At 58.6% G+C, this 27,218-nt stretch overlaps 3 protein-coding genes across 5 annotated transcripts in view; 2 read left to right on the top strand and 1 right to left on the bottom strand.

Annotated features, from left to right (window-relative positions):
- The first annotated feature begins 171 nt into the window (after positions 1–171).
- Positions 172–7,793, top strand: TMEM150A (transmembrane protein 150A). Its single transcript, XM_021548065.3, has 7 exons — positions 172–353; positions 2,186–2,233; positions 4,044–4,115; positions 4,261–4,328; positions 4,457–4,584; positions 5,442–5,619; positions 7,400–7,793. Exons 1-7 carry the CDS (start codon positions 274–276, stop codon positions 7,642–7,644), a joined length of 819 nt encoding a protein of 272 aa, XP_021403740.1. The 5' UTR covers positions 172–273; the 3' UTR covers positions 7,645–7,793.
- A 1,508-nt stretch (positions 7,794–9,301) lies between these two features.
- Positions 9,302–20,041, top strand: NFKB2 (nuclear factor kappa B subunit 2). 3 transcript variants are annotated; one of them, XM_085582463.1, is made up of 24 exons: positions 9,302–9,386; positions 12,147–12,326; positions 13,352–13,396; positions 13,732–13,810; positions 14,283–14,323; positions 14,426–14,524; positions 14,768–14,919; positions 15,508–15,614; positions 15,752–15,910; positions 16,003–16,107; positions 16,251–16,336; positions 16,461–16,599; positions 16,679–16,798; positions 16,896–17,081; positions 17,243–17,384; positions 17,523–17,637; positions 17,839–18,046; positions 18,137–18,306; positions 18,460–18,562; positions 18,676–18,905; positions 19,099–19,168; positions 19,282–19,454; positions 19,528–19,639; positions 19,744–20,041. In XM_085582463.1, the coding sequence occupies exons 2-24, from the start codon at positions 12,276–12,278 to the stop codon at positions 19,857–19,859; spliced, it is 2,808 nt and encodes a 935-aa protein (XP_085438589.1). In that variant the 5' UTR covers positions 9,302–9,386; positions 12,147–12,275; the 3' UTR covers positions 19,860–20,041. The 3 variants fall into 3 exon arrangements, with proteins under 3 accessions (XP_085438589.1, XP_021403606.3, XP_085438591.1); XM_021547931.4 differs by lacking the exon at positions 9,302–9,386 and having other exon boundaries at positions 12,136–12,326; XM_085582465.1 differs by lacking the exons at positions 9,302–9,386; positions 12,147–12,326 and adding an exon at positions 12,341–12,531.
- Positions 20,042–21,475: 1,434 nt separating this feature from the next.
- The window catches only part of PSD (pleckstrin and Sec7 domain containing), a 35,991-nt gene continuing 30,248 nt past the window's right edge, over positions 21,476–27,218 (bottom strand). Inside the window, exons 11-17 of the mRNA XM_085582462.1 lie at positions 26,305–26,348; positions 25,198–25,376; positions 24,340–24,410; positions 23,614–23,771; positions 23,144–23,288; positions 22,387–22,530; positions 21,476–22,102 (exon numbers count right to left, since the gene is read on the bottom strand). Coding sequence (XP_085438588.1) covers positions 21,863–22,102; positions 22,387–22,530; positions 23,144–23,288; positions 23,614–23,771; positions 24,340–24,410; positions 25,198–25,376; positions 26,305–26,348 — 981 coding nt within the window. The 3' untranslated portion in view covers positions 21,476–21,862. The remainder of the gene's footprint in view (positions 22,103–22,386; positions 22,531–23,143; positions 23,289–23,613; positions 23,772–24,339; positions 24,411–25,197; positions 25,377–26,304; positions 26,349–27,218) is intronic.

Here is a 27,218-nt window from a genome sequence, read left to right on the forward strand (position 1 = left end):
CCGCCCCAGCACCGCTGCTCCCCGGGCGGCAGCGCGGCCGCCACGTGGCGCCGGGGCCGCGCGGGCCCGTCCCGCTCCCCGCCGCCGCCGGACGGGGCGGGCCCGGCCCTGCCGCCGAGCGGGACCCGCGCTCCCGGGGCGGGGCCGGCCTGGGCCGTCCCGGCGCCGCTCCGCACGGCCGGACCCGCTCCGCCCGCCCCCGGCCCCGTCGCCCATGGGGAGCGCGGCCCGGCGGCGGCCCGGCGGCCCCGCTCGCCCATAGCCCGGCGGGGCATGCCCGGCCCCAGGATGCCGGCCTGGGGGATCCTGCCCGTCACGCTGCCTGCCTTCACCATCACCGGCATGTGGATCGTGTGAGTGCCGCGGGGTCGCCGCCAGCCCCCCACGGACGGGAACTGGGGCCAGGGCCGGGCCGGGGGCTGCGGGATAACTGAGGGCCGGGGGCTGGAGGATGCTTTCGAGTGGGACGCTGCGAGGTGGGGTCCAGCGGGCTGGAGGTTGCGGGGAGCTGCTCTCTGGGCACTCTGGGCGCTTCTGGACACTCAAGGGCTCACACACCTCCCTGAACCCCCACAGCCGCCCTGCGTGGTCCCCGCGTCCCCTGCTGCAGCGCTGGCATCTGCCTCCCTGTCCTTAAATCCCTGACACCCTGCGGAATCCGCGCCCCTGTCCCGGCGTGAGTAGGTCTGGGCGCTCAGGTGGCACAGGAACGGTGTTGGGAACCACGCCACCAGCCCAGCTACTGCAGCGCCAAGGCTACAGTCCGTATGTGGGCACCCATCCCGTGTGGTGCATGGATGGATGGATGGATGGATGGATGGATGGATGGATGGATGGATGGATGGGCAGGCCTTGTGCTAGGAGTAGAGGTTGTGTCACTTGGGTGAACAGTAGTAGCCCATCCTAGTAGTCCATTTCTCAGGCCTTAACACTGGTGAGCAGTGGATGAAGGACTTTTCTCAGAGATATCAAGAGGTTCAATATAGGTGATGGGACTTCCTGAGGTGTGGGATGGAGCAAATGCATCCCACATGCATGCAGGTTCCTCTAAGAGCTTCCCCCTGAGGTATCGCCTGTCCAACTTCACGACAAACCAAATGTTGAACCTGGTGCTAGGAACTTGTGCTGCAAGTTTTTCCTCGGACACCTTGCTAGCATGGCTGTCTCCTGTGAGTGATCCTGGGGGGAAGATGCCCCTCGAGACCTAAGCAGCACAGGTGGGAGTTGCTGCTTATGATCCTCACAGTCCGAGCTACCCTGGGAGTGGCCCTTTTGGAGGCCCGTGCTGGAAGATGGCTTGGTAAGGGCTCCCTTGGTGGCTGGGGGTGTTGTTCCTTGGTTTCCCCCATCTGTCCTGCTCTTTGCCTCTGTTCTGGGATCATCATTTTTGCAGCCCAGCTGTTACACAGCCAGCTTGGGAAGGTGAGGGGTTTTCATATGGTGTTGGGGCCTATTTTTAACCTGAGCTGTTCACAGCTGCCAGTGATTTGAACAACAGGGTGCCCACTGCTGTGGCTGCCCGGCAGGAGGGCTCCTCCATGGCTGGGGTGGGGGCCATGGGGCTGAGACCCCATGGAGTGGAGCAGGATGCATGTCATGAACCCCTTGCTACAGTGACTGGGGTCTCTGAGGGTGACTGCAGTGAAATGCTTGATGGAGCTGATCTCCCCATAATGCCCTCCCAGCACACTGGCTACTTTTCCAGACTTCCTTTAGCTCCATTGCTGGCCAGCCAGCGGCTGGGGAAAGCACGGCAGGGCCAGCACCATTGGGTGTCACCCGGCACAGCTGTGGGCTGGTGGAGAGCCCTGATGCCAGGGGCTTGCCAGGGAGGCTGTGTGACAGAGCAGTTCCCCAGAGCCCGTGGAGCACAGCAGCACCATGGAGAAGAGGCCCCACAGAAGCAGCTGCACTGAACTGGAGCAGGAGGTGGCTCTCAGTAGGAATGGGGGTAAAAAGCAGGGGAGCCTCATCCCAGCAGTGGGAGTTCTGTGGAACACGCACTTGTTTTTGCTTGTTTGTAAAGCTGGGAGGTGCTGGATGAGTGCTGGCCCGTGGCAGGCAGTAAGGGCCTTTTATCCTCTGCTCTGGGGGCTAGTCCCTGGGGCTGCTCTGGGTGCTGGCAGGGAATGGGGATGCAGGGAGGTGGGTGGCTGTGGTAACCCTGTTGTTGTCTCTCCTTTAGATATGCCATGGCACTATCCAACAACCACATCTGCCCTGTCCACAACTGGTAAGGCCTGTGGGGAAGCAGGGGCTTTTTGGCACATCCTGGCTTGATTAAAGACCTCATAATGCCAAGTCCCTCCATACCTGTCCCACTTGAAGCATGCCAGTCTGTGTCAGACCACTGGGCTGCTGAGGCACTCCCTGCACCATGACTGTGCTAAGGAGGGTTGGGGATGGTGGGAGCATTAAAGGGGCACAGAGCTACCTTCTTCCCGAGCAGACGGGGTGGTGTGGAGGTGAAAATGCCACAGGGCACATGCCTCCTGCCCAGCTGAGTGGCTTTTGGGAGCAGAACAGCTTGGGGTCGAGCTGCTGCCAGGGCTGGGCTGCCTTCCCTCCCCTGCTCAGGCTCGTCTGTGTTAATGGTTACTCTGGTGAACAGTCCAGCCTCGCTGCAAACCAGGCGGGGAGAAGGAGGCCTTTGAAAAAACACAGCATGGAGAAAGTATGAAAATAAGTGGTCAGGGAATTACAGAGGGCTATGTGTCTCCATGGAAAAGGTTGTGACTTGCTTGCTTGAGGCTAAATCTGGCAGTGTCAGGGGGATGGGATGGTCCTGCAGCACCCAGACACCCCATGGGAAGAACTGCTTGTAACACCCCCAGATGGGGGATGAGGCACTGTTTGGTCTCTTGGCAGCACCTTCTGCAGGGTTTTTGGCTTGTAGCATCGCCTTAAAAATCTGCCCAGAAAGATCCATGTTAGTTTAATTCTTCAAGTGTTTGAAGAAGTGAAAAAAAAACCTGCTGCCATTTCCTGCCTGACGGCCGATTCTGCCCTGAGAAGAATGTGTGTGTTGGGTTGTCTCTGCTGCACAGCCAGCCCTTAATGATGAATAATGCTTCCCGGCCTTGGGCTGCTTGCTTTAAACAAAATAATAATAAAAAAAAGCCTCCCAAACCAAACATGGCCCCAAGAACAGCCTTTGAGGAGGCCGTGGGGCTCCACGCCTCGCCTGGGTTTAGTGGTTGGAAAACAAAGCCACCAGTAAACTGAGGAGACTGAAAAAACATCAGAGCCCAGCCCAGCCCTTTCCAAAAAGGCTTTTTTAACCATGTGCTTGCTGCACAGCTGGAGATGGTGGATGAACAGCCTGGGCGAGGGACAGGGCAGCACTGCTCCCCCACAGCTCCCCCCACAGCACTGTCCCCCCTCAGCCCCCCTGCACACGTGGGACTTGGGGTGTCTGAAGAGGCCCTTTGGGGCAGAGGACTTTGCACTCACTGCCTGTGGTGTGAGCAGGGGTCCCACTAGGCCATGCCAGGCAGGAGTGCTGGATGCCTGGGTGATGCTGCAGCAAAGGGGCACCCAAAAACCCACTTCCAGTGTGTGCCAGCTCCTGGGAGAGCTGTGAGGGTGAGGGCACATGAATCCCCGCGGTGGGAGCATACACAGCTCAGCATTCCAGCCCATCCCCTGCTAACCTGGAGCTGTCAATGGCTGCGTGCCCGGCTTTGCTGGTGCTTCCATCCCAGGAATATGTGAGGGGCCTGGCAGGTGGGTGCTCCTGCTCCTGTGTGGGGCTGCCAGAACCCCCTGAGCCCACACCCTGGCCCGCACAGCCTCTGCCCTGCCATGGTCTGTCCCTCGCGGGCTGGAGCTCGGGGTGAGCAGCAGAGCCAGCAGGCAAGGAGCAGGCTGTGGAAACACAGGCAGGATTCTACCTGCTGAGCAGTGGGTCACTCCCTGGAGGTTGTGGGCACCCTGGGTTTGGGCTGCACTCAGCAGCAACTCACCTGCCCTTGCAGGGCAGGAGACAGGAGGGTCCTGGGCAACGTCTCGGCTCTCCTAACCTGTTCCTTTGCTGCTGGCAGGAGTTACAACCAGTCGTGTGACATGGACGGCCCCAGCTCCTGCTGCACACTGGATCACATCCCCCTGGTCAGGTGAGCAGCCTCAGGGTGGGGACACAGGTAGAGCTGCTCTGAGACCCCTCCAGGGCAACTCAGGAGGGTGTCCTGCAGAGACAGCCAAGCACACATCTCAGTGCCCTCTGTCTGAGTGCTCCGTGGGTCTTGCTTGTCCCCACAGCAAGTGTGGCACCCTGCCTCCTGAGAGCTGCTTCTTCAGCCTCATCTGCAGCCTGGGCTCCTTCATGGGTAAGTGCCTGCTGCGGGGGAAGCAGGGCTGGGAGAGGCTGCCCTGCAGCCACCCTGGCATGGGGCAGCAGTGGGATCAGGGGGCCGCAGGCAGTGGCGTGTGACAGGGCTGTGTTTCCCTCCTGCAGTCATCCTGGTGGGTCTGCTGCGCTATGCCCACCTCCTGGAGCGCCTGGGGCCGTCCCTCCTCAACACCCTGGGGCTGGCCACTGGCTGGGTCTGTGCTGCTGGCCTCACCATGGTTGGCAACTTCCAGGTAAGGCATCTCAGGAGTCCCTGGGTAGGGGGGCTGGAGAGGGCCTTGGCTGGAGCGGGGCAGTGGCTGTGCTCAGCAGGGTAGGGTCTGGTTTGGTCCAGCGTCCCATCCATGCAGTCCTTCCCCTGAGTCAGTGCTGTGCTTCCCAGGGTGCTGGGTGTCCTTGTGCATTCATAGTTCAAGTCCACATTAAGCTGCTGGGTTTGGTTAAACCCTTACCTGAGCCCCCTCTGCACTGTCTGTCCTCTCCATGGGCATGGGCAGGGGCAGGGACATGCTGTTCAAGCTGCTCCTAATCCTGCCCAGGGGGTGATGCCAGGAAACTGTCGGGGCAGAGCCTGTGCTCGCGGGGAGCGGAGCGGGCCCAGGCTTGGCAGCACACGGCGGTGCTCAGCCCCTGCCTGCTCTGCCAGGCACCGGCCTCCCGGCAGCTGCCTGTGGCAGCCAGTCCCTCCCTGGCAGGAAGCTGCTGCCCACTCCAGCCCTGGGAGAAGCTTTGCAGGCCCTGATCCCCCTTGTGGCCCAGCCGTGGTGAGCAGTGCTGGGCTGTGACCCTCAGGAGGGGTGCAGGCAGTCCTGATGATGCTCAGGGCAGAGGGCAGCCCCTGCCTCTGGGCACAGCAGGGCTGCTGGCCCATGGATAAAAGGAACAGAGCTCTTTGAGATCCCAGCAGTAGATGGTGGATCCAAGTCTGCTTTTCAGCCAGGCACAGGCCAGTCAGGCACAGGGTGAGCTGCCTGGATCTGCTCCCAGCACTGTCTGCACCCCTTCCTGGGCAGGAGTACAACTCTAGGAGCAGTCACGCTGTGATAGGCAGTGTCCCAGGGTGTTGGCACTGACGGTTTCTTCTCCACAGGTGGATCACGCCAAGGTGCTACACTACATTGGGGCGGGGGTGGCCTTTCCCACCAGCATGCTGTTCCTGCTCCTGCAGTCCATCCTCACCTACCGCATGGCTAAAACCCGAGGGCAGTACTGGACCGGCCACTTACGTAGCATCCTCACCACTGTGGCCTTCTTCACCCTCGTCTTCAGTATCCTGAAGGGTGTGGGAAGAAGACTGGGAGTAGGCTGGTGAAAGGTGGTCCTCACGGTGGGGTGTACGCCCCCCGTTCTCTATCCTTTGGTCTGACAATGAGGCATGGTGCCAGGAGAAGAGCTGGGCAGGGCACTGGGGGTGAGCAGCTCACTGCAGGTGTAGGCTGGAGGAGCAGCAGTACCAGGGCTGGGCAGGGGCTGAGGAGGGGAAGGGGTGCTGGTGGGTGTCTTTTGGGGTGCTGGCATGCCCCAAAGCAGCCGTGTCCTGGCTGCTGCCGCCCAGCCACCACTGCAGGCTCCAGCCACACACCACCTAGGTCTGCTTTTTTTTTCTGCTGTTGGGCTTTTTTAATGGGACAAAGATATTTTGAGCCCTTGGCAATGCAAAGTCCATCTGGGTTACCCCTCTGGCCGAAGCTGAGTACAAAAGCGCTGTGTGCAGGTGCCAGGTTGGGTGCATGGCAGCACCTCTGTCAGCCAGAACTTCTGGGCACTCACCAGCTAGCCTGCCCATGGGACAAGGAGGGGTTTGGTGAGCAGGTTCTGGGGTCTGCAAACACTTCCCCACGGAGGGAGGGCATGGCATCAGATTGGCTGGAGCTCAAAGAATGGTCCCAAGTGTGTGGCTGGGGTGTGAGGATCTTGTTTGGGACTGAGGCTGGGGATAAAGTGGGAAACAAGGTAGTGGTTATTGGGCAGGAAGGGGAAAAAGCATGCAGTGTCCATGGATCCCAAAGAGGCTGGCTGGGGTCTGGCTGAGGCGAGCTGCATGGGAGGAGCCTGGGAGTGCTGGCAGGCCTGTCACATGTCAGAGGGTCCTGCTCTATCGCCGCAGCAGGCAGGGAGCTGAGAAAGGCAGGACTGCTGCAGGACCATGCCAGCTGGGAGGGACAGGAAGGGCATGTAAGGACAAGGAAGACAGGACTGGTGCCCATCTGCTGTGGCCATTCTGCTCTGTAAGCTGTGGAACTGGCAATGGGCAAGCAGTGAGCTGTGGTGTGGACAGTGTAGGGAAAGGGCTGGGATCTTTCCTGATGGGATGAGGGGGAGGGAGCAGAGGGCTCTACACTGTATAGGTCAGGTCCCTCCTTCTGCAGCTCTCCCAGATCTTGGTCTCATTTGCAGAAGGCATGGTACTGCTGGAGGTTTCACCTGGAGGGCTAGGGAATGTGCCTCCTTCCCTCACCCACTCTTGCAATAGGTTTCCCTGGAGATTTTTGGTGGGGATGAGAGAAGGATAAAGAAATTCTGGTAGTGGTAGGATCTGGAGAAGTGGGAGCAGGCCTCCTCTCTGGGGTGGACCAGCCTGCAGCACAGGACAGGAGGTGCTGCAGGACTGGGATGCAACAGTTCAAAACCTGTTTCAAAGGTTGTTTTATCATCTTTGACTGCATCCTGTGAGAGGATGGAGGCCGCCAGCCTGGCTTGAGGAAGAGGCAAGGAGTGTGGGGAAGTTGAGCATCTGGGCACCTGGGTTGCACTGACACCTGCAGCCTGAGCTCCTCCTCCCCTGGCCTCTTCAGATAATCCCAGCCTGTCATCAGTGCCATGATTTACCAAGGCTGGTTTGGGCATGTGTGCCACCGCTTCACCTGTGCCAGGGCCCTTCTAGTGCTGGGAGAAGCACATGGGTGTTTCTCAGTGTTAGGAGTGGTGGTGTGTTTATTGCAGAGGATGGATACTCATGTCCACCCCAGCATGCAGTAACAGTAGGACATGGTTTTCCACGGGGTGGTTGGGGTTCAGCTGTACTATCCTTGACTGGGATACCCTCAGGTGGCGTGTTCTTCATCCAGGAGAGCTTCGTGCTGCAGCACGTGGCTGCCTTGTGTGAGTGGATGTTCATCATTGATGTTCTGGTTTTCTATGGCACGTTCACCTTTGAGTTTGGGGCCATCTCCACAGACACCTTCCTGGTCCTGCTGAAAGCCAGCCGGGCCCCCAAAAGTTACAAAGGCGAGAGCAGCCTGTCCAGTACGGCCCACATCCACAGCCATGTGGAGGGCCTGGCTATGGCCTGACCCCCACAGGCTGCAGCCCGTAGAGGAGACCCCAAACTGGGCTCTGCCAGTGACTCCCCACCTTGAATATCTCTGAAAACCCCGCTGCTGTGTGTTTTTGTGTGTATGTGTGTGTTTTTTTGCGTGTGTGTGTGTGCTTGTGGACCTGTGGTGCCTTCCACTCTCAGCAGGAGCTGTGTCCAGTGCTCCTCTGGCCGCTGCTGCTCCTGCAAGAGCTGTCCTCTCTCTGCCCACAGGGTTTGGGGTCACTGCTGGGGTGTGGGGATGCCAACCTGGTGCTATCGGCAGAGCCAGGATCTGCCCCTGAGCCTTTGGGGATGCCTGGTCTGAGTCGGGCTGCTGAAGGCAATCGTACTGAGGCTTCCTCCTGTAAGGGACGTGGGAGAACAGGGGGCTCACCCTCCCTTCACCACACAAGCCTGGTGTGCTGGAAGGGGGAGAGTTCTCTGTTCTTCCCTCCTCCACAGGGGTAAGCAAGCCTTCCAGCTGGCTACTGTGACTGTCAGAGGAGCCAGAAACACAGCGTGCTTTTTCCCTTTCTTGGGAAGTGGCTGCACTGCTGGTCTGTCTGCAGCCCCAGTGAGGATGGCAGCAGGGATCTCTCCCTGCCTGCCTTCCCAGGTGTGTGGTGTCTTCCCAGGTGGGAGTGGTGTCTCACTCTGCTGCAGGATGATGCCAGCAGCCCCAGCTGGACTGTGCTGACCCAGTCCCCCCCACCCTGCGCCAGGGCTCTCACTGCTCAGGGCCTTTTATGCCATCAGTCATGGCTTTTCCCACATTTTTTCAGCTTTGAGAATTGCTGAGGCAGGTTTCACCTCCCTGGTCACAGCATTTCCCTGCTTCCAGCTAGTTTGGGAAGTGAGTGTCCAAATTTACCGTCATGCGGGGGATGTCCTGCAGGCACCATGCCTACTGAGCAGGGGACTTCTGCTCTGTGCCGCTGCCAGCTGAAGCTGTCCCAGGGAGTGCAGCCATGGAAAAAGGAAGCACTTCTATAGGATCAGAGGAAGCGTGTGCCCCATTCTTCTGGGACTCCCAAATCCATCCTCTGGTGCCTTGGCCAATGCCTGCCTGGCAGGAGCTAATCCCTCAGTCACAGCATCCTTGGGCTGAGGTGCAGCCTGGGGTGTCCTGGGCAGGTGTTGAGGTGTTGAGGGGTGTGAGTGCTGTGTGTGCATGCATAGATCTACAAATATATATATATATACATACATACATATATATATATATATATATATAAAATCCCCTTGTCCCTGGAGAGGGGCATTTACTGTTGCTGCTGCTGTGCGCCTTGATCAAGTTGGGCTTTCCTATTTGCCCACCTTTTCCAAACCAGTCTGTAAATCCACCCGTATATGTAGTTCGAAGAGGAGCCTTTCTGACTTTTGTATCTAATATATTTTTTTAAAAGTATATATAAAGACAACAGTGAATTTACAATAATAAAAGTGGAAATCAGCCATGGTCCTTCCCCGCTGGAGTAGCAGCTGGCCTTGGGAATGGGGCGAAGGGTCCTGTCCCCGCCCTCGGAGGACAGCCGAGCCCGGGGCTCGGTTCCCTGACCGGGTGCCAGCCAGGTGGGATAGGCGGTATCGCCGGAATGCCGCAGTCCGGAGCTGCCCGTCCCTTCGGGGGTCCCCTAGCCCGCCCTCCTGCTGTTTCCGCCGGGCGGAGCCGGCTCCGGGAAGCCCCGGGAGGCGGAGCCGGGTCGGGACTTTCCCGGTGCCGCGGCGGGGATGGAGGTAAGCGGCAGGGTGCGGGTCCGGGGGTGCCGGGGGGACGCGCCGGCCGGGGTACCCGGGCCAGCGGGAGAACGCTTCCCAGGGAAACGGAGTTGAGCAGGCCAGAGGCTGAAAATCCCTGTGCTTGGGCTGCCCGTCCCAGCGGAAGGGTCCTGGGCTCGCTGCCTCCAGTTGCTACACCGGTCCTTGGTTGCCTCTGGCCGGCTGGGGTGGGGGTTGTGGGGAAGATCCAGGTAGGAGACACAGTTGCTCTCTTCGGAGGGGAGAGGAGACGGCAAGTCCCAGCGCTGGCGGTTGCACCTTTTTCCCTGCCGGTGGGGAAGTTCCCTATTTGCTGTGTTGCCACTGGGTTCTGACCCATCCTGCAGCTCTCCCTCTTGCGTCCTGAGCCTTGCCTGCGCTGGAGCAGGGCTGGCCTGCTGCCTGCTCCGAGGGGAATCAGGTCTGTGCCCACAGACTCAGCAAGCTGTAGCCCAAATGGAGCCTTGAGCACCAACACGACAGTGGTACTGTGGGTAGAGTGGAAACTGGAGAGGGTGAAAGACAGCGAAAGCGGGGTTGATGCTGGCAGGGGTTCTCTAAGGGCATAGAGCTGGATTAATAGTTCATAACAGCAGAGATGATTTACAGGCCCTCAGAAGAGAAAACCAGAAGATCAGTGGGTGGCTGGGGTTTGCCAAAACCAACTTGATAGCCACAATGGGAGTAAAGGCATTTAATGCAGAGATGGACAAACTGCTTCAGTGCTCAAAGGCAGGCTGTCAGGAGGAGAAGGCTTAGAAAGCTTTCAGGGAGAGGGGATTTCTCTCTGCCATACTTGCCGGTCAAGGGCTTGGTCAGGAAGGGTCTCAGAGCAAAGTCACTGTGAACACAATATGAGAGAGACTCAGCAGCCTCTTGCCAGTAGCTGTTGGGACTCCAGCGATGGAGCAGAGCACAGGATTTGTGCAGAAAACAAGGCCAAGTATTTAGGGCTATTGTTTGCAGGTGTTAGCAGACCCAAGGGAAATCAAAATGGGAAAGGCAGAGTATGTTAGAGGAGCGGCCAGCTGAGTGGCTGGAACATGTCAGCTCTACACCAGTGCAGTTCAGAGCAGAGCTGTACTCATGCTGTCTCCTGCATTTTTGGAGCACCCTTTCCCATGGCTACTAAACACTCCTGCCTCAGAAAGGCTGACGTATGTTTCCCTCCTGCCTGCAGGGCATCAGCTCTGCAAGTCAGCCGACTGTCATGAGAGGAAAGAAAATAGCACCTGCATTACTAGGTCACTGTTCAAGGAGCTGCAGGCATGGAAGACTGGCTTTAACTCTCACTGCTTGCCAAAGGCTGGCCCTTAATTGAAGCACTCTGACTGGCACAGGAAAGCTGTGCCATCTGGCAAGGGTGCTGTGGCAGTGCTGCACTCCAGGGCAGGGAGCTGATGCTGCTCTGGGAAGTGCCTTGCAGCTGGATTTCTGCTCTCTTGCCCCATTCACAGCAACACCTAGAGAATCCTTCCTGAACCCTAGGAATATGTGAAGATGGGGAGGAATTAGCCAAGTGAATGGGGTCTGCAGTTCAAACCCATGATCCAGGGCAAATGTGTTGGGAAGACAGAGCAGGGGATGCTCCTGTTGGAGGAAGAAGAGATGTGTTCCCTTCTGGCATGTGTGGGGGATAAAAGCTGCATATGCTGCACTCCTAGGGGAAACCCCAAGTCCTGGAGGCCAGAAGGGCATGCTTCTTGGCACAGGAGGCAGGACTTCACCTTGAGAGCAGGTCTGAGGTTGCCTGAGGTTGCTTTTCCAGGAAGAAGGAAGCAGGTGGTGACACCATCTCTGCTCAGCAAGCAAGGTGGGCTTCCTCCAGCACACACTGCACAAGAGTGCAGGGAAATAGCTGGCAATCCAGAGAGAGACCTGTGAGGGATGGGGAGATGCAGGTACAACTCCATGACATTCTTTAGTCATGCTGTTTGCTGCAACTAGTGGAAGTGTCCTGGGCAGCAGTGAGTGAGCTGTGAAAACCCCTCAAGAGGAGATGGAGCTGATGCCACTGGAGAAGGGGAGTTGTGCTATTCGAGGGGCATAGTCTGTTCTCATCCAGCAGCTTCAGGCCCGGACTCCCCCACCAGGCTCAGTGGGTAGTGTAAGTGGCAGTTCCCAGCACACTGAGGAACGTTGTTTGTCCCTTTATTCACCTCTCTGGAAGATCTGCCCAGCAGATAGGGTGGCTGACTGGTGGTGGCAGACAGAAGCTGTCCAGGTGGGATGATCTGTGGTATCCCAACAGCAGGCAGTCTGTGCTGCTTCCCACAGACCAGCACAGGGTTGTGTCCATGTTCCTAGGCCTTCAGAAGCCGCTGTAGAATGACAGCAGGAAGGTCCCCACCTCATTTTGCAGTGCTGGATCTCTCCCTTCACCTTCCTTGCACCCTCCCCTGCACTTGCAGGTCCCATAGATCCCAGGCTGCACAGTTGCCTGGGATGCATCTCTGCGCATATGACAGGCCAACCGGGAAAAACATCAGGCTTGAGGTCACAGGACAGTCCCTTTAGAAGACTTGAGTGGCTGAAAAATCTCCTTGAAAAGGCTCTGTTCAGCTTCTGAAGAATATGAGTCACACACGGATTGAACAATCCCCTTCCTTCCCCTCTTCTCCCACACACTCAAAATCCCCTGAGTGGGACCTGCAGCAACCACTGATTCAGAAATTCATGGTATGAGGGCATTGTGGAGTTAGATACGGGATTTTTTTTTTTTTTCTTTTCCTTGGTTAGTGAGAAGAAATGTGGAGCATGCCCGTAGGGTCTCTCCTGATCCTGCGCCTTTGCTAGAAGTCGCCGGTTTTCTGAGGTCAGGCAGAGCTGACCCCAGCGGAACGCCTGTCTGTGGTACTGGCAGTCCCTATGGCGATGCTGGGGCTGAACGGGTTGCTGAGACCAGCCTCTTCCTCCCCGGTGAGTAGGAGGTTGTGAGCGTTGTGTGGCCCTGGTGCTGGCAGTGCCTTGCTGCGGGAAGTACCCAGTGCTGGGGCGGTGGGAGATGCTTCCACGGGGAGCTCGGGGGCTGCCGCTTCCACTTTGAAGGAAGGTGGCAATGGGAGCACGGATGGCGAATGCCTCTCTCCGGCCACCACCGCGGGTAGGATGCAGGGGCTGCTCTGTAAATTGAAATTGGGGAGAGGGAAAGCACCCTTTTGGGTGCCTGGCAAGGGGCTGCTGACTGCAGAGTCCTGGAGAGATTCCTTTGTCCAGAGGGGAGCCAGTGGGCTAGGGGACGGCACTTTGGGGCGACTCCTGTTTGAATCCATAGGGGCTTGGAGACGACATCCCGGTGCGGGAGACACATCCCTGTGCAGGATGGGATGATGTGGGTAGGGATCTTGGGGAACGCAGGGGTTTCTGCGGGGTCTTACGGCGCGGGCGGTGCTTCCAGCCGTGCTGCGCTGCAGGTCTCGCTGGGGAAGGGCTCATGGCAGCGCAGCGGGGACTGGCACCCGTAGCGGGACAGGCGGCCGGGGACGGCGTGGGGCAAGCCCTCCGTACTCTCGAGGGGAAAATACGGCACATCTGGCGCCCCGGAGCTGCCAGGCAGCGCCCGGGCGAGAAGGGCCGGGGGAGGCGGGCGGGAATGCTCCGGGATTTCCAGCCCGCCCGGGGCTCCGAGTCCAAAATTCCCAGGCGAGGAGGGGACAGCCCGTCCTGCTGTCCCGAGCGGCCGCCGGCGGGCGCAGAGCAGCCGGGCCGGGCCGTGCCGAGCCGTGCCGGGCCGTGCCGAGCCGAGCCGAGCCGAGCCGAGCCCCGCGCTCCGTGTGCCCCGGCCGTGCCCCGGGCCGGGCCGGCCGTGCCCCGGCCGCGCGGGCGGGGCGGGGCGGTGACGCGCGGTCCCGTCATTTCCCGGCTCGGCGGGGTTTCTAGGGACTTTCCGGAGCGGCGGTGCCTTCCTGCAGCCCCGCTGCCCGCTCAACCCCCTCTCCCCACAGGCCGGCGGCCGGCCCCGCGCCGACATGGACGAGCAGTTCCAGCCCGTGAGTGCGGCACGGATCGGATCGGATCGGATCGGCCCGGGGCGGTGTCGCTGCCTGGCCCCGGAGCTGGGCAGGGGGCAGTGCCCGACCCCACGGGTGGGGTGGGAGGTGGGGGTCCCTGCCTGCTTCCGGAGTGGGAGGTGGGAGGGTCTGTGTCAGCCTCCAGGGTGGGCACTCGGGGGTCTGCACCTGCCCACCTCTCTTCCCGGGGAGGGACAGGGATCTGTGCCTGCCCCGATGGGATTCTGTGCCAGGCTGCCATCACCCACCCAGGGTAGTTGGGGGATTCCAGACCCAACGCGCTCATCACACTCACCTTCCCTCCCATCACCTAGTGCCTGGATGGGATTGACTATGATGACTTCAGTTTTGGCTCCCACATGATGGAGCAGAAGGAGCCCCTCATGGAGACAGGTAAGGGCCCCTCTGGCTGTACCCTTCCAGGGGTCCCCAGCTGCAGTGGAGTTTCCCAGCGGGTTGACTCATGTCTTTTAGTTGCCAGAAGCACCACAGGCTTTGTTCTTACTGGTCCCACTGTAGGCTGGCTGGAAATCCCTCCCCCATGCCACCAGGATGGGGCTTGTTCCATCTGTCCCTACTACTCAGTCTGCCAGGGACTGCCAGGCAGGGCTGTGACTTCCTGGCAGTCCCTGTTTCCCAAGTGGCAGAGCATCCTCTGGCCCTCCCCTCCTCTTCCTGCTACTCTGACTGGTGTTCTCAGCTGGGCTGCGACAGCACAGGTTTTGGGGGCTCCCAGGACCTCCGTGGGACAGACAGGGGTCACATAATCTTCAGTGCTGTCCCTGTATCTCCAGCATCCTTAGTGAGAACATGCAATTTGGTTATCCCATGTTTCTCATTGGTACCTTTCCTTTCTGTCCTCCAGTGGAAGGTCCCTACCTTGTCATTATTGAACAGCCAAAGCAGGTAAGGATGTCACCCAGGTAAAGACGGGTGTAACTGTCACCTCCTGCTCTCATGGCATGAGGCTTTGGCCACCCTTGTCTGACGCGCTCTTTGCCTCCACAGCGGGGTTTCCGATTTCGGTATGGCTGCGAGGGCCCTTCCCATGGGGGGCTGCCAGGAGCATCCAGTGAGAAGGGGCGCAAGACCTATCCCACTGTCAAGGTGAGCGCTGCCTTGGGAAGGGGATGGAGCAGTGTCCTCAGCCAGATGCATGAGCATCAGGAAGGAGCCTTGAAGGAAGGACAGGAAATTTATAATAAGCTCTTGTGTATCTTCTGGTGCTGAAGGGATGGGAGAGTTGCGGCTGGAGGGGTGATGGCCATGGGAGGGATAACAGGGTTTTGTAGAGAATCCTTCAGGCTCCTGGCTTATAGTTCCTGACCCCCATCTCCTTCTTCCCTGCAGATCTGTAACTACACAGGGATGGCCCGGATTGAGGTAGATCTGGTGACACACAGTGACCCTCCCCGTGTACATGCCCACAGCCTGGTGGGCAAGCAATGCAACGAGGCCGGCAACTGTGTCACGATCGTGGGACCCAAGGACATGACTGCTCAGTATGTGCAAGGAGGAGCCAGGGTGCTCCTATGTGAGGTGGCTGTGGGTGCTGCCTGCAGCTTTTGAGATGGGGAGAAGATAGGGGTTAGTGCACTCTGAAGTTGGGTTTGCTGGATGAGGTCAGGCATGTGTAGTTCAGTGTTACAACTCTGTCCCCTGAGCATTTTGCCTGTGTCTGGTTTTTGAAATATGCAGCTTATTTTGAGCTTCTGTCCTTGAGGTTGCAGCTCTCAGCTTTGCAGATGACTTTTGAAGTCAGCCTGAGTCACAGAATTATTCTGCTACTGCTGCAGTTGCTCTTACGTATTCATCCCTGGTTCAACTCAATACCATTTGCATCACTCTGGCCTTCAGTCCTCCTGGTCTTGCCTTTGACAGCCCTCTGGACTTGTTACCTGTGGGAGCCCAGAGTTTCTGGGGCTCCTTTTCTCTCCTCTGTGGTTGCTCCTCTTCCACCGCACACACACTGATTCCCTGCTGCCTGAGTGGCACCAGGGACCTTCCCAGCTGCGGGAGTATGTGCCCCTTTGGGCTTGCTGCTGCTGACCTTGATGCTCCCAGATCCCAGCAGGTTCCCTCTCCTCCAGGTTCAGCAACCTGGGTGTGCTCCATGTCACCAAGAAGAATATGATGGAGATCATGAAGGAAAAGCTGAAGCAGCAGAAGATGCGCAACAGGAGTCGTCTGCTGACGGGTAAAGGCAGCCTGGGGACTCAGCACTGTGGGCTGACAGCTGGGGGCTGGGCTTAGCATGCGACTGGGGTGGGTAGGAAGGGGACTGGAGCACTGTCCCCTCGTACAGCCTGACAGTTTGTTCCCCTGCCCTGGCAGAAGTGGAGCTGCGTGAGATCGAGCTGGAGGCAAAGGAGCTGAAGAAGGTGATGGACCTGAGCATTGTGCGGTTGCGCTTCACCGCCTACCTCCGTGACAGCAGTGGGAACTTCACGCTGGCTCTCCAGCCTGTCATCTCGGACCCCATCCATGACAGCAGTGAGTGTGGGGCCAGTCCAGAAAAGGGATGGGGCAGGACGGGGGGAGTAAAGACATCTGCACAGTGACTCCCAACACCTCTTGATCTGCAGAGTCCCCTGGAGCTTCCAACCTGAAGATCTCACGGATGGATAAGACAGCAGGCTCTGTACGGGGAGGAGATGAAGTCTACTTGCTGTGTGATAAAGTTCAGAAAGGTAAAGCCATTCTCTCCAGATGAAACCTTCTGGGGGGGCTGTAGCAGGAGAGACCCAGGGCCCTTGGGTGGTCAGGGGTCTTTGTCCTTGGAGCCTGTTTGGGGCAAGGGGACAGGCAGTGCCAGTGCCACTTCTCTCCCCAGATGACATTGAGGTGCGTTTCTATGAGGATGATGAGAACGGCTGGCAGGCCTTTGGGGACTTTTCTCCTACAGATGTGCACAAGCAGGTACAAGGAAGGTGGGGAGTGTCCTGCTCTGCTTCAAGGCAGATGAATGCCTGTGGGGTGAAGCGAGCCTGTCCCCAGCTTCAGGGATGTGCAGAACCTTATGTCCATCATGTCCTGCCCACAGTATGCCATTGTCTTCCGCACACCGCCCTACCACAAGCCCAAGATCGACCGACCTGTCACCGTCTTCCTGCAGCTGAAGCGGAAGCGAGGAGGGGACGTGAGTGACTCCAAGCAGTTCACCTACTACCCCGTGGTGGAAGGTGAGCACCACCCAGGCAGGCTGGCATGTCCCTTGCTGCTGGGGCTGCCTCTCACCCTGCTGCCCCTCTCTCCCCACAGATAAGGAAGAAGTGGAGAGGAAGCGCAAGAAAGTCCTGCCTCAGTTTCCTCAGCACTTTGGCGGTGGCTCGCACATGGGGGGCGCCGGCGGGGGGGCTGGGGGCTTTGGCTCTGGAGGAGGTGAGTGGCAGTGCCTCTTCCTCCTCCTCTCTCAGATGGCTGAGGTCTGGCCCAGGGGGCTCCCTTCTGCTCACCCATCCTCCACCCTGCCCCACAGGTGGGAACCTCAGCTTCCCATACTCCTCTGGGCTGACCTACAACAGCATCTACTCGCCCGGCCCCCACCCAGTGGGGAGCTACCAGGGGGGTGTGCAGATGAAGGGCCCCGAGGCAGAGGGGCCTGGGAGCGACAGGCAGGCACCTGCAGAAGACAGCATGTACTGCAAGGAGCTGCAGAAGCACGGTAGGAGGAACTGAGCTTGAGGGAGGGCTGGGCACATTGCGCAGGAGAGGAGGCATGGACTGGGACCTTCTGGGGTTGTGTGCTGCTCTCCACACCTGGTGGGTGCAGAAGGGTGGATGGGGCTGCTGCTCCTGGAGGTGACATCCTGCTTTGCCCCCCAGCCCAGCTGTGCCAGCTGTGGATGCTGGCGTTAGCCCGTCGCAATGCCCATGCCCTGCTCGACTACTCGGTCACCGCCGACCCCCGCATGCTGCTGGCAGTCCAGAGGCACCTGGCCGCGTCACAGGATGAGAACGGAGACACGTGAGCACACGAGGGGTTTGAAGGGGGAACATGGTGGTCTTGTTGTCTGTCAGAGCCATTATGGGGGGCTCTGAGGGCAGCCGGGAGTACCTGGAGAAGCATGGAGCTGAGCTAGGGGGCATCCCACTCTCTCTACAGGCCTTTGCACCTCGCTATTATCCATGAACAGACAGCTGTGATCAAGCAGCTGATTGACATCATTGTTAGCATCCCCCACCAGCAGATCATCAACATCTCCAATAACCTGCAACAGGTACATGCTTTTCAGGGCAGCCAGTTCTTCTCTTATTGGGAGTAGCTCCTCACTCCCATTTTCCAGCCCTGGGGGCTCCTGTAGCTGCTCCTGCTGAGGGGAGGCTGCAGATCTGAACAAGTTGCAGCTACTGGAGAGAATGGTGGTACAGAACTTGGCTGCTCTTGTGAGCGCTGCTTAGGATGTGCTGCTGTCGTGCAGACGTCACTGCATCTGGCAGTCATCACCAAGCAGCCCCAGGTAGTCCAGCTCCTGCTTCAAGCCCACGCCGACCCAACCTTGCTGGACCGCTATGGCAACTCCCTGCTGCACCTGGCACTCCAGACTGGCGATGAGGAGATGCTGAGGACGCTGCTGGCTCACCTGGGCTCAGCTGCCCCTTATCTGCTCTGCCTGCCCAATTTCCATGGTGAGTGTGGCTCAGGGGCAATGGGCAGGACCCTAGTAGTGCCATCATGGGCTTGGCCAGAGGGCTGCTGAGCCTGTCCCCATCTTGCAGGCCTCCTGCCTGTGCATTTGGCTGTGAAGGCAAAGAGTTTGGCTTGCTTGGATCTGCTGGTCAGGACGGGAGCAGATGTGAATGCAGTGGAGAGGCAAAGTGGGAGGACCCCACTGCACCTGGCTGTGGACATGGAGAACCTGAACATGGCCACCCACCTGGTGAAGAAGGTATGGACTGGCTGGTGTAGTGGTGGCTGTGGGACAGGGACAGGGTGCAGCCTCCTACAGGCTCCTGGCAGAAGTGGGGGCTCTGCTGAGGCCTTGGGGTGTGGGAGGAGCGGTGGCCAGCAGCCCATCCTCATAGTGTCAAACATTTCTTAGCTGGGAGCAGACATCAACAGCCGGAATTTCGCCGGGAACACCCCCCTGCACTTGGCTGCTGGTCTGGGCTCCCCCACCCTCACCAAGCTGCTTCTTAAAGCTGGTAAGGCACTGCTTTTCCTTCTTCCCTCCCCATAGCTCTGGCTGCCTGTGCTGGCTGTTGCCAGACACAAGGTCAGAGCCGTGGGCCTGGCTCATGCCACCCTTTCCCAACAGGGGCAGATGTTTTGTGTGAGAATGATGAGCCCTTGAGCCTGTCCTCGTCGGAGGCCAGTAGTGACACAGACACTGACCCTGAGGAACAGGAGGTGGCCATGGATCTGGGGGAGCCAGCCCTGGCTGCAGAGCACATCACCAGCTCCAAGCTCTCTACACAGGGGCACTGGCAGGCAGGGCACAGGCAGCGCCGCTGCCACACGTCCCTGGACCTGACTCGGAGCCAGAAGGTGTGTGGTGCAGCGGGACAAACTCACTGGGAAAGTTTCTGTGCAGGCCATGGCATGGATGGGTCAGAGTTCCAGGAGATGCACCTGTGAGGATGCCTGTGCTCCTCAGTGTCCTGCAGAGATCCAAGGTGTGAGGAGGCAGTGGGGTATCTGGGCAGTGCTTTGGAAGGTTGACATTCATGTCTGTCTGCAGGTGCGGGAGATCCTGCTGCAGGCCTCCCAGCAGGGGCCTGAGGCAGAGCTGCCCACTGCCCCCCAGCCAGGTGAGCAGCCCTCCCTCCCCCACCTCAGCTCAGCAGCACCACACCTAGTCAGGGTAACACCCTCCCAGCAGCAAGGATGGGCAGCCTGTGATGGGGGCACCTCTTTCACACAGGGAAGGTCCTGTCACTGGACAGTGAGGCAGTGCAGGGGCTGGAGCAGCTGCTGAATCAGGATTGCAGTGGGTCAGACTGGATCGAGCTGGCCAAACGCCTGGGGCTCTGCAGCCTCGTGGAGACCTACAAGGACACACCCTCGCCCAGTGTCAGCCTCCTGCGCAGTTATGAGGTCAGTGCCTGGTTGGGGTCTGTCCCCTCTGCCTGTCTGGCCATCAGCCCTACTCAGTGTCCTTTCTCTGCAGCTGGCAGGTGGCAGCCTGGGGGGACTGCTGGAGGCACTGGACTCCATGGGGCTCCACAATGCTGTGAGGATGCTCCACAAAACTGAGGCACTGGAGAAGCTGCAAAGCACAGGTACAGAGAGTGAGGGCTGGGGCTGGTGGGCAGGGAGTGTCTCTGCTGCCCCTCCCGTTGCCCCGTCACTAAGAGCATAAGAGCACCCGGGGATTGCTTTGCAGAGCTGAAGGAAGACAGTGCCTACGGCAGTGAGTCGGTGGAGGAGGAGCAGGCGCCCACACTAGCCCTGAAGCCAAGGGGTGAGCTGCCCCCCAGCCAGCAGCCACAGGTGCACTGAGGAGCCAGCCAGCAGACCCTGTGACTACACAGGGAGCTGCACTGCCCTCTACCTTATCCACACAAGTGCCTTTTGGACTTGGGATCCAGTTGTCTGACCTCAGGGGAATGGGATGCAGCTGGCTCCTGCCCATCTCTGCTCTTATTTAATGGTTCCTTCTGAATAAAAGGACACAAGTTCTATTACTCTTTGCCCTCACTCTCTCCAGCCCCAGCAGTGAGCTGGTCACTAAGCTCCCTGAACCCTACTTGGGTCTGGAAGTCTGGCAGCAAGGAGACAACTGCCAGCCCCTCCTCAGCATCCCTCGGTGCTGGGGCTGTCCCCAGCCAAGGAAAAGAAACCACAGCGCACCCAAGAAATGAAGAGCGAGTTTTACTTCAGTAACTGAGAGAAGAAGCTGTACAAAGGTTTTTTTTCCCCACCATCCCCCAAGACCCCCCAAGCCACCTGGGGCAAGGGTGGATTTTTTTTTTTTTTTATTTTTTTTTTTTTTTTGCAATAGACTCAAAAGAGCAGAATAAAAAGTTTTGACACATTCGCAAAGTCAGTGCTGAAACCAGCAAGGTCCCAGGCGGCTGAGAACTGCGTGTGTGCCAGCCCCTGGTCACAGCCCTTCACTGTGCCTGGACCCCTTTTTGGACAATCCTGCAACCATGCTCCATCACTTGCACCTTGCTCTAGACAAGCATCCTTCAGCCCACTCTGGAGTAGTGAGGGCTGCCCCAGCCTGCCCCTCACCTCGGCAAGGAGGGAGCCTGTTGCTGAGGAAGGGGCTGCACCAGTGCTGCTGCAGCATGAGGACTGCAGCACTACAGACCAGGCTTTGCTGGTAGCCTCTGAGGCCCCAGACATGCATTGGAAAAGAGATGGGAAGAAAAGCTGGCTCCAGCCTTTACTGGACCCGCAGGGCAGGGGTACCCCCGTATCAACCCTGGCTCCAGGGGTCACCACTCCACACTGCTACCCACCATGCCCTGGGTACGATGCTCACACCCAGGTTGCTGCAAACAGGGCCAGTCCAAGCTGCCAGCAGTGGGGGGTGGAAAATGGGGGTCATAAAGCACCAGTGCATCAGCCTCCTGTGCAGCCACACATGCAGCAATGGGTGCTGCCATCTCAACACTGCCTCCTTGGTACTGGTAGCCACAGGGCTATCTCCCCAAAGGGTTGCTGGTACTGAAGTGGAGCTGGGGAGCTGGCAGCAGCAGTACACACAGTAGCCCACGCTCAGCTTGCTGTAGGGCAGGGGTGTGGGGAGCTGGATCACCCCGAGTCCTTTTAAAAACCTCTTTCCCCCAGAGTGCCTACAAGATATGGCTGGGTTTATGATTTTGTTTTTTTTAAACAGTTCCCAAAAAGCATCAAAAGTAGCCCCAAAAAAACCCCTTCCTGGTAGTCAGCTTGATCTGGTACTAAAAAGTGCAAAACTGTATCACAAAAACTGTTCAAAAGTTGTAAGAAAGCAGGGAGGGTGCAGAGGTGACTGAGGTGGCAGGGAAGGGACCAGGTGCTGTTGCCCTGGCTTCCCTGGCCACCAGCCCTAGGAGAGGGGACAGTCTAGGGCTGGCCCTCTCCCATCTACCCCCATGGCACAATGGAACTGGAGAAGCGGCCGCTGGCTTTGTTTTGCTGCATTTGTCTTTTTTTTTTTAAGCCATTGACAAATTGAGCCCAGCAAGTAGGTTTCAGTTGCTCCCTCTCCCCAGGGCAGCAAGAGTAGGTCCTGCAGCCAAGTGCAGAACAAGGAGGGGCAGGAACAAGTCCGATGGGGCCAGGCAGCTCCTGCAGACAAGGACTGGGGACTGTCCTGCTCTGCCACTGTCTCCGGTGGAGGGGCCATGGCCCTGCATGGCTGGTGCTGGCAGCTGCAGAAGGGCTGTCACCCCTCCAGTCCATGCCGCAGACAGACGGACACATGCAGGGTCTGGGCAGGCACACGGCCTCCGCCCCCGTGCCGGGGGAACGGGAACAGAGCTGCGGTGCAGGCAGCTGAGACCCCACACTTAGGATTTCTGGGGGTGGCCAGGGGGCTGGCGGCCGGTGCGCTCCGAGACGTTGCGCTTCACCTTGGTGGTTGTGCTGGAGGGCTCTGCGTTGAGTGAGGGGCTGGAGTGGGACTTTTTCAGGCCATCGTCCTCCCCACCCGCTGTGTCAAACAGGGTGGACTCAAATGCTGCCAGGTCCTCGGAGCCAGCCTTCAGCTTGGCCCGCAGCAGCATGGCATAGGTGCCGTAGCGGGATTTCTGAGGAGCATAGTGCAGCAGAGAGAGAGGTTGGCAAGCTGGGTACTGTCCTATGACCAGCATCCCTGCATGGGGGGATGCTCATGGTCCCTCCAACCCAGCCAGCATCCTGGGGCAGAGGAATGCTCGTGGTCCTAGACCACGGCAGTGGCAGTGTAATTCAGCGGATGGGATGGGTTGGTCCCATCACTGAGGATGGCCAAACGGATAGGGACAGAGGGCCTGAGGACAGAGGGCCTGAGGACAGAGCGCCTGAGGGCAGAGGGGGACATTTTCCAGCTCACCTCAAATTCCAGGTACTCTTCCTTCTGCTTTAGCTCCTCGTACTCCTTGCCTTTCACCTTCTTCTCAGGCAATGAGGAGCGATGCTCCAGCAGCTCCGCTGACATTGTCTTGAACTTGGTCTCATGGTTCTTCACCTGCTCCTCCTGGGGAAGGGTGGCACCATGTCAGTGCCCTGCTCTGTCTCCCTGGTAGTGTGAAATGGCCAGGGACAGAACAGGTTTTTCCCCTTCTAGGAGCAGCCAGGATCTCAGCTTCTGCTGCTAGGTTTGATTTTTCTTTTTTTTTTAATAGCAGGCAAAATCACAGGTTCTTGGGGGCAATCTGCTGTCACCTCATAAGAGGGGCTGACTGCAGTCTTAAAGCAGAATTTAATCCCTCTGAAACTAGGCTGGTGGTTTTTTTTTTAAATCCTTTCTGCTCTATGAATAACTGCCCTGGTATGCATGAGTGCCAGCTAATCCCCCCAGTCAGTTGCCTTTCAAGGTCCCTGGCAGGACCTTGCAGGCTATGATGTGGGACCACTTTCTCCAACATGGCCTGACCATCACCTGACTCCAGCCCCACTGCCAGGAACAAGACCTCACTGTCTGCTCCCAGTCTCAGTACCCCTTTTCTCTGTTTCCTCCTTGGCCCTTCACCTCACTGCGAAGGCAGCTGGGCGCATGGCACCACACAGATCCCTCCACAGGGGCATGTGCCACTGGCAAATCCAGGGCTTTGTCCCAGGCTCACCATTGCCCCCACACTGTGGCCCACCTGAGACAGCCTGGTGCAGGAGCTGGGCAGCAGCGGGCGGCTGAACTTCTTCTGGGAGCCGATGGCTGCGGGGAAGGGGGGTGCAGAGAACATGGCTGCCACCACGTTGATGCGCGTGATCCATGAGTGCATCTGTTCGGGGTTCCTGAGAAAAGCCCAAAATACAGATGGGCTATCTTTGTCAAAGACAAAGGGTTCTCCTCCGCAGACAAGGTCTGAGTGAGTGCCCCAGGCCTGGCCCTGGCCAGCCATGACACCTGGACTCTACCCACAGCTAACCTGAGCCCAGCAGGGTAGGAAAAAAGAGGAGCTGGGCAAAGCTCAGCATTGACACCACGTCCCTCTCTTTCCATTAAGGGCCAGGACAGGGGAGAACAAGGTGGCCCTAAGCCCCATCCCACCCTAGACTCAAGTCAGGGGAGCTCCTGTGGCCCAGAGTGGGGCCCAGCCAGGGATCCTGAAGGACTCACTGTGCTTGGAAAAGGAAGACCCTCCAGTCAGCTGTCCTGAGGTAGAAGACGTTGGGTCGCTTGCTGTAGTCAGATGCCCGTGTGGCAAGCGAATGGTGGATGCTAATAGCATTCTTCAGTTCCTCTTCTGCCAGTGCTTTCCCTGGCTTATACTCCTCCTGCAAATCATGGGGTGTTTCAGAGCCAGCTTAGGGATGCACCCCACCATGAGTCAGCTCTATGAGGTTTCAGGAACTGCTGGCTGTGGCAGGGCTTGGAGATCACCCTTCACCAGGCAGCTGTGGACTCTGCTTCCAGCTCATGCTACACCCCTGGAGAGAGGCTGCACAACCCAGGCACATGGGCTTGGCAACAGCGCAGGGGGCTGTTCCCCACTGCCCCCAGTTCCCTGTGTGTGTGCCAGAAGGGAACTGGATGTGCAGCCCAACCCTCCAGTCAGGGGAAAAGACCTGGTGCCCCTCTCTTCCCAGCCAAGCCCCCTGCACACAGTGCTCTCAATTAGCAATGCCTTTCACTGCCCAAGCTGTACCCAAGCACCCTGGAAACAGGGATGCCACCAGCTCCCCAAGCAACAGCTCAGGCATGCAGGGTGCTGAGTCTGCTTAGGTGAGGCTTTGCAATGCCGTTGCGCTGCAGGTCCTCTCTCACTGCTGTGGAGACTGCTGTCTCTCTGGACTGGGGACAATCCCCCTCCCTGGTGCGGACGCGGGTGACCTTGCTGCCTACCTTCTGCAGGTAGAGAATCATTCCCTTCAGGATGGCGTGGAAGGGCTTCCAGCCGCGCTTCCCTCGGGGTGCTGCCAGGGAGGAGAGAGCAGCTCAGACATCGGTGTCAGAATTGAGCTAGGGGGGAAAGCTACCCCGCACCCTCTTCCAGCCAGCCCTGCCTCGACGCACGTCACCCCACCCCCGGGACGGGCAGCAGGCCAGGACGGTCCCCGCGCACCTGAGCCCGTGCAGGCCGCGTGGCTGGCAGATGGTGCTGCTGGCAGGGGGCCGCCGCTGCCTCCCGGGGCCAGCGCTGTGCTGCGCTCCCCCTGCGCCCCTGTGCCCCCCGCCTCGCTGCTTGTGCTCGGCTGCACCACTGCCTCCGTGCTCGGGCATGGCGACAAGGCAGTGCTGCCTGCCAGGTAAGGCTGCCTTTGAAGGGCAGCTGCATCTAATCACATCTAGGCAGCATTAAGACAGCCAGGGCTTAGGAGGGATTTTATGGGGAATACGGTGAACGTGCCTGGCAGTGCCCAACCAGCTGCAGCCTGCTGTGTGCCTTGTCTATCACACCACAGGAGCCTTCCCTTCATCCACGCAATCCTGCAGCAGGGTTGCAACCCTCAGAGACCCCACCCCAGCACCCTGTGTGCCCCATTCCCAGTGCTATGGGAAGGGAGAGGCTTTCCAGCTCCTCAGCCTGAGGACTGAATTATGCCTGGCACAGCCACACAGACAGGGCACTGATGCTGGAGGCTGGCATAAAGCTGCAGATGGACGTCACATAGTGACTCTTGCCCTGCTTCCCGTTTGGTTCTGGAGTTCATTGGTGCCCTCTTTCCCCAGCTGCTCCTCACGGGCTCCCCAGGCACCTACTTTTCTTGCAGTCAGGATCAGCGTGGATCTTGCGGACTAACAGCCCATGCTTGTAAGTGGCAATGCTGGCATCCTGGGAAAAGTCCAGAAAGGGGTTACTGCAGCTGCTGATGCGCTTGATGGACTTTGGGTTGGGATCTGCCAGCTCCGAGAGGGACTTTCTCAGCTCCTCTTCATCTCTGCCAATCAGATTTGGGTGGGGAAAGAGTTTGTTTCCTTTCTGGGACAGCAAATACTAAGTTCCCCAGTGGTCAGTGCCACTTTTAGGCCCAGCTTCTGAAAGGGAAGCCAGGAGCAGCAGGCCAGGATGAGCAGTCTTCCATCAGTACTGGTGGGCATCCCAAACCTAGCATGCCTGTGCACACCTGTCTCTCTAGACAGCTGAGGTGCTGACTGGTCCCTTGAAAGACAAGGCATTGGGCTTTTGCTGCTGATTCAGGGTGGGACCTCTGCCTGCCTCAGAAAGTGAAAAACCTTTTTTGGGGCAGGATGTAGGCAGCCTGCTCCCACTGGGTCACAGCCCCTCACTATGGGCAGGTTGTACCAGTGCTGCTCCCCCCAACCGCAGGAAGATGTGGGAGCCCAGAGCTGCTGCCCCCCCACTCCCTCAGCTGCTTGCTGCTAATTAAACCCCTCAGCATCTGCCGGCGTCTCCATGGCAGCGGTCGAGTGCATCGCTCAGCGCTGGGTAGCACCAGGCTGATTAATCCCTGCAGCGCAGGCGCTGCTGCTCCTGCTGCTGGAGATGGCAGCTGTGGGCGAGGGTGCAGGCACCCTGTGGGGCCCTGGCACAGCCACAGCACCTCCAGAACCTGTCTATTCCCACCCCGGGTGCAGCCACCAAGGCACAAACCCAGGCTAAAGCTGCAAGAAGCCAGCCTCAGGTGGCTTTCCCCGAGCAGGCTGGAGAAGGGGCCCCATGGCAGTGAGGGCAGCCAGGGCTACATTGTCTGCACCCCAGCCGAGCCCATCCCAAGCTCCCTCTCCTTCCCTCATCCTCACAGAGGCACCTGCCTTGCAGCATCGTGGTTTGTGCAGCCTCTGGAGCTAGGTGGATTCCCTGCCCACCCCATGCCATGCAGCAGCATCCCCCGCAGGGGTACTTACATGGCCCACTGCAGCTTCTCATTCTTGATGGAGCCATACAGTGCCTGCAGAGAGAAGAGTGGGGCGTCAGCAGGACATCGGTGTCAGGCTGGGGGTCTGCTCCGAGGGACAGAGGAGGCACACCAGACTGGCTCAGGGACTCTGGAGGTTAAGGCAACCCCGTGTCAGTTTGTTCTAGCCCAGCTCTGTCCTGGCTAGGCTAACAGACACCTCATCCTGGGGACTATGGGATCTGCAAACTCCCCCAACACCCCAAAGAAACACTGGGGATAGCCCTGGCATTTTGCCCTCTCCTACCCTTTGTCTCTACCTGCCTGTGACAGTGCCACTGTGTTAGCTGCATAATGGTGAGGCATACCTAACATTTCCAAGGGCTTGGGAGAGCTGTTTCTCCCTATTCCAAGGTGTTCCAGGTTGGCAAATATGACAGCCTTCAGGAGGCCTGAAGTCACAGAGAGCAAGCTTTTGGCATAGACTTCTTTGGTGCATGCCTTCACCCTGCTCAGTGGAACCTGAGTTCCTGCTCCAGGGCCTCCAGAAGCTCCATGCCACAAGACACCACAGTCAACAACTTCACTGCAGTCAGCCACTCACCCTAGGCTGGCAGAGAGCAGCTCATGGCAGCACCCAGCACTCCCCAGCAATGCATTGCTCCCACAGGAGCACACTTTGTGAGAGACTTCAGCACTGCTGGCCTGCACTGGCAGAGACTCTGGCATGCTGTCCTTTATGAAGCTCTCAGAGGACCTTGTCCTCTCAGCTGGTCAAGGCAGGAGCTTGGAGTGGCTGTGGCCTGTCTCTACCCCCTCCTCAGCACCTCCAAACACTTCTCCCTTCTTGGAGACCCAAACAACACTCATCTGAGCAAGGCAAGGTCTGCTGCCTGTATTTCTGCACAGGAACAAGCTAAGCCT

This window comes from Lonchura striata, chromosome 6, assembly GCF_050655825.1.
Source record: "Lonchura striata isolate lonStrDom1 chromosome 6, ASM5065582v1, whole genome shotgun sequence".
Lineage (NCBI taxonomy): Eukaryota > Metazoa > Chordata > Aves > Passeriformes > Estrildidae > Lonchura > Lonchura striata.